The 11664-nt window shown below is 37.4% G+C and overlaps 1 protein-coding gene across 2 annotated transcripts in view; it reads left to right on the top strand.

Annotated features, from left to right (window-relative positions):
• The window catches only part of ddx43 (DEAD (Asp-Glu-Ala-Asp) box polypeptide 43), a 16243-nt gene continuing 4579 nt past the window's right edge, over window positions 1-11664 (top strand). The window contains exons 1-14 of one of the 2 annotated variants that reach the window (XM_017722116.2): window positions 1-437; window positions 569-624; window positions 1902-2028; window positions 3153-3293; window positions 4210-4291; window positions 5943-6099; window positions 7452-7570; window positions 7802-7912; window positions 7980-8121; window positions 8292-8392; window positions 8684-8771; window positions 9728-9855; window positions 10722-10831; window positions 11610-11664. The exon at window positions 11610-11664 is cut by the window's right edge and continues 84 nt beyond it. In XM_017722116.2, coding sequence (XP_017577605.1) covers window positions 107-437; window positions 569-624; window positions 1902-2028; window positions 3153-3293; window positions 4210-4291; window positions 5943-6099; window positions 7452-7570; window positions 7802-7912; window positions 7980-8121; window positions 8292-8392; window positions 8684-8771; window positions 9728-9855; window positions 10722-10831; window positions 11610-11664 — 1748 coding nt within the window. In that variant the 5' untranslated portion in view covers window positions 1-106. Of the gene's footprint in view, window positions 438-568; window positions 625-1901; window positions 2029-3149; window positions 3294-4209; window positions 4292-5942; window positions 6100-7451; window positions 7571-7801; window positions 7913-7979; window positions 8122-8291; window positions 8393-8683; window positions 8772-9727; window positions 9856-10721; window positions 10902-11609 lie in introns of those variants that run through there. The other variant, XM_017722124.1, reaches the window with a different exon arrangement.

Genomic DNA, 11664 nt, shown 5'->3' on the forward strand with positions numbered 1-11664 from the left:
TCAGCGGATGTTGACGGACGCGCTCGTTATCTAAAGGCACCGCAGTAAGAACTCTTGGGTTTGACGTTAGTGTCACAAAAACTCCAGTACACTTCTCCCATTTATAATGTCGGACTGGGAAGACGAGTACGATGAGGATGGAACAGCCATTTCGAAGCCTTCACCTGTTATTCCAGCCCAGCGTGCTGAGTGGAGGTTTCCCTCGTTTGGGAACGATAGTAAGGGGAGTGATAGCTTCGGTGGAAAGCGCGGCGGGAAACAGCAACCAAAAGATTCACTATGGAGAAACTTCAGAAACCAGGATGGAGACTCTAACACGACAGAACAGCTAGTTGGTAGTGACTTTGACAGTGGAAGAGGAAGGCGTGATGATAGAGCAGCTTCAACCCGACCCGTGTCTCTTTCCGTAGAAAACGCTATGATCGGGAGGGTAATAGGTAATAGCTAGTTTTTCTTAGCACGTTAGCTAGCTTAAGATTAATTTAGCTTGGATTATTTACCACCTGTCGGTTTAACGTTACCATCCGTGAGTTAAACCACAGTTATGTCTTCTGCTACATGGGAACAGGTCGAGGCGGTGTGAGAATACGTGAACTGGAGGAGTCTAGTGGAGCAAGAATAAAGGCAAGTTCATCCGCTAAGAAGTGAGCTAACGTTAGCTAATTTAAGGTATAACGTTAACGTCTGTAAAAAGCAAGAAGCTGGCGAGCTGGTTGGGTTATCATTTGTTCAAATTTAGCGATTTTACCGAAGTGTCTTGGCCTTCAATGAAAACTCAGTTTGTCTTGTTTAGTGGGTTAGTTTTCAGTCAAGTAGGGTTAACTCATTATGGGAATGAAGTAAGGTTGGCAGTACACAGCTTTAGGAGATGAGCTTGCTTACATCTGAGGTTATTTCCCGCCTAGATATATAGATTGGGGAAAACCACTTTAAAAACCATTTTCTCCTTATCCTAATTGCAGTCAATCAGTCATGACGTATTTAGTGACAGGAGCTTGTTTTTGTAGGTTTCTTTCTGGAGCTGAGAGGCCAGTGTAGCTACCTTGAGTTGTTAAGTAATCTTAATAAATCTTATGTGGTTTCTAACACTTCTTATACTGTTATCTATAAAATGGACAAAATAACATGCACTATTCAGCTTTCAAGACGGCTGCTGTCAGTGTTTTAGGTATTATGTAGAATGTATTATGTAGATATTGTGTCCATTTTTTAAACTAAGATGCATCTTTGGGGCAGGGCTGATGCACACATCTGAATAAAGATGTTACCCAAAAAACCTTAGAAAAAAATCTCACAGGCTTCCGTGGTGCGAAGAACAACAAAATTACAATTAGAATTTTTTTAGAAACTAATACAGAAATGCTGTTTTCTCAGTCATGCTGTTATTTCCATTTTATTGTAATTCCTGTGAAAGCACAGGCCACAGTCATATCTTGTCTGGGACTGTATTCCATCACACTCACTCTCATGGGTAGTGTTGTGAATCTTTGTTGTGTATCTTTACTCCCTTACCGGCCTAGTGAACACTGGTAACAGATTAAATAGGGGCTTACAAATAAATATCCATTTCATTTTTTGCCAAATTCATAAAATACCCATTCATGATTCATATGATAATCTAATGATATTACGTGTGGTTGTTCAAGATTATCTTGAATCCAAAATCCAGATGTAATAACATGACCTGTTAAAGCCTATGGGTGGTTTTAGAGGAGGGGTTGAACTCTTAAAAACTTCAGTAATTTAACTTATCCAACAATTTGATGTCCACTCCAGTCTTTCAATGCGACTGAAGCTTTTGTACATATATGAAAAAGAGATCTACTTAATATAAACCCTTGTACTATTCCTGTGTTTTTCTGTTATGATCCATGCCTGATATCTGATTATGGTTTGGATAGATTAACCGTGGGGATTATGAGGGAAAGGTGCTGATCTTTGGAAGCAGTGATGTTCAGCAGAAAGCCAAGAAAATGATTGAGGAGCTGATATCAGAGAGTGCAGCCAATGGGGCTTGGCTCCACAATGGTAAGAAAATGAGTATTATTGACCATGTAGATCCAAACCATTTGAAAGACCTTGATGCCACCTTGTTTTATGTTGTTGTTATGTTATGTCCTACGCAAAGAATAGCAAATGGTGGCTGGGGCCCTTCATCAAGGGGAAGCTGAGAAGAACCAGGTTGAACTTTGCAAAAGATCATAAGGATTAGACCGTAGATGACTTGAGTAAGGTCATCTTTTCTGTTGAGTTACATTTTCAGTTTTGCCCAGCTTCGACAAAGACCTGGAGAGGCCTGCAAAAGACTGTGTCTCGTAACAGTTTGGTGATCTAGGGGTGCTTCAGCAAGACGGAAATCAGACAGATTTGTCTTTGTAAACATGATGAAATCAAGCCATTTACCCGTTTTCTTCCTGAATAATCTTTCTTCTTTGTGCTCTGACAAAGGACATCACATCAAAGTTGGATCAGCCTGTAGTGTGTTTTTCCACTTTAATTTTGTGTGTCACTCCAAATCCAGGCCTCCATTGGTTAATAAATTTGATTTCCATTGATGATTTTTGTGTGATTCAACTTTGTACAGAACAAAGTATTCAATGAGAATATTTCATTCATTCAGATGTAGGATGTGTTATTTGAGTGTTCCCTTAATTTATTTGAGCAGTATATATATATATATATATATATATATATATATATATATATATATATATATATATATATATGTGTGTATATATATGTATGTGTATGTATATATATATATATATATATATATATATATATATATATATATATATATATATATATATATATATATATATATATAATATCCCAGGCTATTTTTGTCTTATCTTTTTTTTAGCTTGTAATTCCATACTGAGGTTTATAGTCAGTAATAAATTACATTTCTTTTGTAGAAAGAAGTACTTATTAGTATACTTATCTAACAAACTTCTGTCCAAGAATAAACCCTGTCTCTAAATGACTCACTGAGATATGGGCTCCCCATTGTTGAAATGTGTGGGAGGTGACGTTTTTGGGATGAGCAGTATCAACAACACTGTTTGCTGTGGCTGCAGCAGTAATACAGGACAAAGTGGACCCCTACCGTTTGTTAAGGACACTCTTGAGGTTTGTTTATGTCTCAGCAGGCAGTGAGGGTTCAGGAGTAAAGAGTGAGTCATGCTGGCCAGCGTCTGCCCTTCAGGCTTCAACTGCCCCCGCCCCAGCACCCATAGACTGGACTGCCATAAGAGAGAACAGGCAGAAATATGAGACTATAAAATGGCAAGGTGAGTTTAATAGGACCCTGCAGAATCTTGTGTGAAACACCTGTTTTTCTTAAGAAGGTAAAAGTAACAGTTTAAAGAATTCCGTCATTGATTATAAAACATTGAAGAATATATCCAATATGCAGAATAGCAATGTGGCATAGCAGAATCTTTTAGCTTTGTGCCATTTTCTATACACATCTCATGCACATGCTCCAGCAGTGCCTCCTAAGGGAGAGCTGATGTAATAACCTTGGCAGTGCTATCATATGAATTTATGAAATTTTACTAAATGACGTCCTATTTATATGTATTACTTTAGTTTGTAAGGTACAATATATAAGATGTTTTTGTTAAAATTGAAAGAAGTAGCTTTACTGAGTCAGGAAAAAAAGAACAAGCTAAAATATAGTGTGTGTGTTGTGGGTCAAATAGTTATTTGAAAGTCAGAGGTGAAGTCAGATTTTGTGTTTCTCAAACCATATCTTATGTCTGTACATTAAAGTCACACACACAGGCTCAAAAAAAAGCTCTGGCTCAATGTTTGGGTCTCAAATGCAAAATCAGCCTGGTAAGAAGTTGCGTTACTAGTACATGATTCACTTGCATCATTTGATGATGTCTGTTTTGCTTTTTGAATACTCTCAACATGCAATCGTCAGATTCATCTGCCTTTAGAAGGAGTCTGAAGCACGACTGATTACAAAATAATTTTCCATCTATTGCATGCATTTTACACCAGAGAGGTCTCCAAGTCCTGAAAGCATAAATATTGTAACTTTACATCCAGTCTGTGTTTTATTGAATTTTTTTATAGACTGAATTTGTGGTTTAAAAAGAATGTAGGTGTGCAGGACATTGCTACAGTGAGTTTTTTTGCTGATGTATATACTGTGTAATAGAGTGCTTAATAATAGAATACTCTTGGTTTGTTCAGATCTCCCACCTGTGAAGAAGAATTTCTACATTGAAGCTGAGGCAGTGGCCAGGCGCAGTGCAGAGGAAGTCAGAGCATGGAGGCAAGTGTGTATGATCTGTGTTGTTTCTGACCTTCCAGCAGAGGTCTCCCTTAAACCCTGTATACAGTTTCCCAATGTTTGTCCTGGAGTACAGTGTGCTGCAGTTTTAGTGTTTTCATGCTCCAACACACCCACTTCAGCTCAGTAAGGGATTGGCAGTATTGGAGCTAATTTTCAGCAATGAGCTAATTAGTTGAATGAGGTGTGTTTGGAGCAAAGAAAGCATGGAAATGCGCAAGGTAGTGGGGCTCCAGGACCAGGGTTGGGAATCACTGCAGTAGAGAAAATATGTAGAGCAGTCTCGTTTAAAGACTTTGAACCTGTTCTGTGGTGATTGGTGTATGGACCTTTCACAGACCACAGGCTTGGCTCCTGCTAATCATTGCTGAAAATTCACCCATTTAGAGGATGAAGCTGCACGCACTGAGCTGACATTCTGCATTGACATGCGTTCAGTTTCTTGGCATGTCACTCATCATTCTGCCACATTGGAGACCACAGAAAGCCAAAGTGTGGCTTAAAGTTTACACAGAGAAAGGGTAGTCAGGCTTTTAGACAAACATAGAAATGTTAATGGTCTGTTACCTCAAATAATGTTACAGTCTACTCTTTGCCTATCTTTCAACTTGGAAACAACAAGTAAGCAAGATGGGGATGGGGAATGGGGAAAGCTTTATTTTTTTATTTCATATGAGGATAATGTAAAAATGAACAGAAACCTAGCATTTCTGTTAACCTAATGTTTCTGTTAACCTAACGCAATATCATCGCGCTTACTGAATGCGTTGTACAGTAGTGTTTGGAAACGTGACACTGTGGTAGCCTTGAGTTTTTTCTGAGGTTTTTTCTTTATTTTTGCACTCTTTCTGCCTACACCACCAGTCAGTGAGCCCTCTGAAACATAAATGAGTGAAATGTTTGTTTGGCTGTTCAGACATGGAATAAAAATGGATACATCATAATTTTGAAATACTATCATCATTTTTAAATACTGACATTGACATACTTTTTAAATAGCATGGTGCAAATTATTTCCATCATAATGCCCAGCTCTAGTAAGAGCGGGTAAAGTGTTCAACTACATTTATTTCTTTAATGTGTGTATGTTGTGATGTTGCAGACCATCCAGCAGAGGGCTCTGTTTAACCATATGTAAGCACAGAGATATTTGTGTGCAAAATCTTATCATATTGAGCAGGAAAATAGAAATGAAAGTGGACTGTTGATGTTTATTATGATGTTTGTTTATTAATATGGATTATCCTTTTCTAATGGCAGCTCAAGTGATATACAGTCTGTGGCATTGCTTGCTAGAATTATCACAATAAACAACGTATAGGCTTTTAAAATGTTATTTATTTATTTATTTTATTATTTTTTATGTTTTTTATTCAAGCAGCAGATATCACTGGCATTTCTGATACCAGAACAACAGGGAGCCACTTTAGAGCCATAAGGAATGGGGAGAGAAAGATGTTTGCTCTTTGCATCTGTTTGTTCTTTGCATTTGCATGTACATTTGTTTTATCCACAATCAATTTCTTTATTCAAATATAAATTTTGTTGGTTACAGAGGGTAAACACTGTGGTTTGAATGTCACCGATGTGTATTTACTGCATTAAAACACTTTTTTTTATTTCTCCCAAACAGAAAAGAGAATAACAATATCTTTGTGGATGATCTGAAAGAAGGAGAGAAAAGAATCATCCCTAATCCTGTATACACTTTCGAAGAGGCTTTTGCACCCTATCCTGGAATAATGGAGAACATACACAGAGTGGGATTTCAAAAGCCAACTCCCATTCAGGTACTGTGAAATTAAACACACAAAACAACACTGAAATAAATTAAATTAGCAAAAAAGCCATCAAAGTTGTATTTTTTTATTTAAATTAGCTAGAGATTAAAGATTAAAGGAAAAATCTAAGTACTCACATGCAGTAGTTTAAGATTTTTAGGACTTCCTCTCTTTGACGGTCCTGTGTCATTTCATCATTATGTTTAGGTGGTGCTTAGGTTTGAATCTGACATTTCAAAAGACAACAGCAAAATAAATTGAAGAGGGGAATTCCAGTGGGTTCTGCGGTTTGCTGTGGGGGGAGAAAAACTTTTAGGGAAAGTTTCTCTTTAGTGACAATGACGACTTCAGTTAGGATTTAATTTAGGATAACAGCTAGAACCATAATCTTATCCTAACTCCAGGGTAAGAAAATGGTATTAAAGAACCATCCTAACTTGCCAAAATGTCCTAAATACAATTCTAACATAAGGATAACCACAGCAGCATTCTAACTTGTGTTTAAACCTTTGATTTCTACTGTTATCCCTTTTTTCAAAAATAGAATGTTCCCATTTTTAGAAAATAGTGATGGTAGCAGTAACCAGCGTTTGCCGTTACATTTATTTATAAATATAATTTTTTTTAACCCTGCTATACAAAGAGTCCTAGACAGGTTTTATTCTGTTCTCTCTCTTTACCTGGTGTATATGTTAATGTTATAAGTAGCCAAAAAATATTACAGCGAAGAAGGTGACTAATCAGGAGTTGAATGTTTGGCTGTTTATTAGGAAGAATAACTGCACAGCTGGCTGAAGAGTTTGTAAATAGAAACTGAAACTTGGGAGCAGCGAGATCCTGTTGTACAGCAGTCACAATATTCGTAACATTATAGGTAACAGACATGACAGTTGATTTATTGACCTGAGGCAGATTAGGATTTCCTAACCTGACATAATCTTAAATTCTTAAATTACTATTTATTTCTGTAATACAAATTTTACAGCTATAAATCAGATCTTGAACATATCAGATTTCAACTTAAAACTAAAGGTAAGACGTTTCTGTAATGTAGCCCCTGGTGCGCTTCTCAATCAGCTACCATGTAAAAGAACATTTACAAGAGAATCCTAGCCATCTTATTGATTGTAGGACAGGTTTTATCACGCCCTCAGCTACTCGCATCAATATTTGCTAATATATTAAAATGCATTTATTTTGTGTAAAACTTCTTCTAAAACAGTCTTTGTGTCCTGTGCATTTTGGAGACCTGCCACTATTTTTACTTATAAAAATTTTACCTATACTTAAATAGAGAGCCAAAGGAGTGAAAAACCCAAGGACATAACACATAACAGTCTGTGTTTTGTCTCCTGCTGCAGTCCCAGGCATGGCCTGTAGTTCTGAGAGGCCTAGATCTGATTGGAATTGCTCAGACTGGCACTGGGAAGACCTTGTCCTATTTACTGCCTGGCTTCATCCACATGGACCAGCAGCCTATGTAAGGGCACTGTTTTGTCTTTAGTTTGAAAATAAAATATTCTTGTAAGGTTTAGTAGCTCTTATTGTGGTTAGTTTTTTTATATAATTTAATTTGAGTGAAGTTAAAAGAACAGCATGTTCTCCTGGTGTGCTCCTTCAGTTTCTGTTTGATCCCAGATGCCATTGACTTGTGCATGCTGGTGAATGCTCTTCAAGTTCTAAGCCCCTTTAATTTATATCTTTTGTCTAGACCCAGGGACAAGCGTGGCGGTCCTGGAATGCTGGTCTTGACTCCCACTAGAGAGCTGGCCCTACAGATTGAAGCAGAGTGCAACAAGTACAGCTACAAAGGTTTCAAAAGGTATGTGCGTTTGTCTTTTTGGATGAACAGGTACCCGCATGCTTACCATTTCTCTTGGCCTCTACAGTATCTGTGTTTATGGAGGAGGTGACAGACGGGCACAGATAAAGTTGGTGACGAGTGGTGTTGACATAGTGATTGCCACACCAGGGCGACTAAACGATTTGCAGATGAACGAGTTCATCAACCTGCGCTCCATTACCTATCTGGTATGTACAGGTAGAGTGATTGGCATAATATGTGATGCTCGAATGAAACCAGTTATTCAAACCACTTTGAAAACAGCTTTTGATTGCAAAAGCCTTTGTGTAATGGTTGCTTTTTTTCCTCTCCACCATTCACTGTTTTGTTCGTTCATTCATTCATTTGTTCATGACAGGTATTGGATGAGGCAGACCGGATGTTGGATATGGGCTTTGAGCCTCAAATCATGAAAATCATTCTGGATATTCGGCCTGACAGACAAACAATAATGACCAGGTTAGAGACTCACTGAGCTTTTTCTAGTGTTAGCATAGTGGATCTATAAAGGTGTCCTGAGAAAAATGAAGGTGTGTAGTTTGTTTATTTATTGAAAAATGTTATATGGAACCATTTTATATACTTAATCTACACACCTCTGTCGATTTTCCTAATTATTCCTATTAAGAACATAAATCACATTAGAATCAATTTTATATGTTTAAAATCCTACATATAATTTCTAAAATTGTAGCTGCATTTAACACTATTCCTTCACTTTTTCTGTAACTCTCCTGTTTGTAAATCTAGTGCCACTTGGCCAGCAGGTGTGAGACGTTTGGCCAGGTCCTACCTGAAAGATCCCATGATGGTGTATGTGGGCACCTTAGATTTGGCAGTAAGTTGGCACTTGCTCTATGAGTTAATCTGGAGTTTGGCACACCTTTTTCTTATTCCTTCACTGTCTGCCTGTGTTATTCTGATACTTCATACTTACTGTATAATTATAATGGTACATTTAGGTACAATATGTCATGACTTTGGATCCTTGAATTAATACACCTACTGATCTCTAAGAATGCATTTCTACTTGGAGATCAGTTCCATTAGTCTGGACTGAAGCAGAAAATGATGCATTGTTGCATACACAAGATTTAAACAACAGTCATAGGAGTAAAAGTTTGGGCAGATTTTATGACATGCAATAACTGGGATAATGCCTGCTGAACTTTTTGAATCATGTCATTCTCTGTTCTGTCTGGGCTCATAGGTTTTGTTTGTCTTGTTCTATCTGCCTCATGATTTTAGAGCAATAAGCCAGGAGACTCCACACAGATTTTGTGGTTTTGTTTCTGGTAAAACAGCCTTGAATAGCACTAACAGAGCAATAAGCCAGGGTTCATTTAAATCAAACCAAACGTGCCAAGTCTGAACGCAACTCTAACATTTAATGATTATGATCTTATTTAGCAGAAAAAGTAAGAACAAGAAGCTGGTACTGCAATATGCTGCCTTGTTTTTTCCTAAGTCTAATTAAAGAATTTTCATGTACGTTTTTAATGTTATTTTGTTAATTATCTAGTGTATTTGTTTGAAAGAAAAAATATAGTAGTATTCTGAGAATCTGTTTGATTATAATTTAAACATGTATTGTGGTGCTGAACATACGCTTACTAACTCAATCTTTTGAAGCTACTAGTCGACCTAGTGGTAATGAATACATGAAGACACATCAGATCATGTATAGATAATTGTGATTTCAAAACATTTACTAGATAAATTTAGAAGATCCCCAATGAATTCCCCCTAATTATCTCACTTGTACTCTCTCACTTTCCCTTGTTCTATGTTTAGGCTGTGGACACAGTGCAGCAAATGGTTCTATTTGTGCAGGAAGAGGAAAAAAAAGCTTATGTCTTTGACTTCATCCACAAAATGGAACCTCAGGACAAGGTGTTGATATTCGTTGGAAAGAAGATTGTGTGAGTGTCTAGCTAAATTTAACTGTTTACCCAGCCAAACCTTTGTTTGGTAATTCTACTGACTGAAATTCATTGCCTCCAGTTGAAAGAGAAATTTGTTTTAGTATTATTTGTATTATTGTAGAGGTTTGTATTGTAGTAGAGCAGACTCAGTTCTTATTACATCATGTGAAGTCAACTACCCGCCTTTTTTAACCAATAATTGCAAAGTGTGACACTACTGTTATGATTTGAAATAAGTTCCCTCCCCCTGCTCTGCATCCGTTTGCCCAAGCACACTGCTATGCGTTAAGCATGAAGCAAGAACCGTGTACCAGAAGCATTTATGAGAAATGGCTTGATTTCATTGGAAAAGGAAACTTTTGGTAATTCCTGGGTGGGGCTTCAGAAACTGGCAAGCCTACATTTTATGTTCACTAGCTGCATTGTAGCGCATAGTCTGACAACATTCCAGGTAAACAGGGATGGCTTTCATGCCATACATGCCTGATTTTTTTTCTCTTACTTGTACTAGAAATAAATATTAAAATACACAATGCCATGTTTCAAACATAGTCAGCCTTTATCAACCGTTGTCAGTTATATGGCCACAAGTCATTTGCATTTTAAACAGTTCAGTTTGTATATTTGTTCTAGCCTTCAACATTGCAAGAGTAAGCAATGGATCCTAATAAAGACTAAGTAATTCAGAAAGTGTCACTTGTCAGTACATCTACATTAGCGCTACTTTACATAGAATGTATTAACTATGACAAGGAGCCTAAATAACATCATATGAAGAAATACATTTTAAGTGACTTTTTTTGTCCCTCCCTCTCCAGTTATGTATATTCTGATTGTCCTACTTCTGTTTATGTGGTGCTTAGGGCAGATGACCTGTCCAGTGATCTTTGTCTGCGGGGGATAGCAGTTCAGTCTTTGCATGGGGACAGAGAGCAGAGTGACCGTGAAGAGGCCTTACAGGACTTTAAAGATGGTACGATCAAGTCAGTATATGGCATGGGACAGATTTAGGTTACAGAGGGTGAGTGGAGTAAAACTGTGATGAAAAGGATGCAATAAAAAACAATGGATGCAATACTGAGAATTAGTTGATATTTAGGCTACAAAATCTGTCATTTGCTAATTGTAATCATGACATTGATACTGCAATACTGATGTTACGTTCCTACTTGTACTTTTTCTTGCTGTATTCCACCATGCAATGTGCTCCACCAAGCTCTGCTCACAGCTGGTGGGTGTGTCTGTGTTATAAAAATGAAGAAATATTAAACGTATCTGGGGCAGTAAACTGATAAGCTGTTTGCTGTTGCACATATGCTTAGAATGAGATTGAAATAGGGACTTGTGCTTTCATACTTTTCAGAATGCATCAGTCCTCCACAGAATGTAGAAAGTTAGCTTGCTTAGTCTCATTAGCATGCTAGCTACCTCAGCAAGTAACCTTGGAGCTTTGTATAATTTAAATTTTTGCCTTCCTGCACAAACCATGTAAAGAATGTATATGCCAGTCAACACCTTCCAGAAGTAAATTATTTTAGTCAAAATGAACCCCATCCTTTACCCATGTTGTTTATTGATTCAGCAGTTTGTTTGTAAAATGTTACCAGGCATATTGCACTGGCAGTATGTTAGCAGTATATTTTGCATGAACTTATTTGTAGATTATCCTCCTGTTTTTACCCCTTGTGGCATTGTTGAGATGATATTGAGCAGAATATATTGTTTAGTATGTTTGCACTGCCTCTATGCAGGGCGTGTACGTATTCTAGTGGCCACAGACCTGGCCTCTAGAGGACTAGATGTACA

Source organism: Pygocentrus nattereri, chromosome 5, assembly GCF_015220715.1.
Source record: "Pygocentrus nattereri isolate fPygNat1 chromosome 5, fPygNat1.pri, whole genome shotgun sequence".
NCBI classification, from domain to species: domain Eukaryota; kingdom Metazoa; phylum Chordata; class Actinopteri; order Characiformes; family Serrasalmidae; genus Pygocentrus; species Pygocentrus nattereri.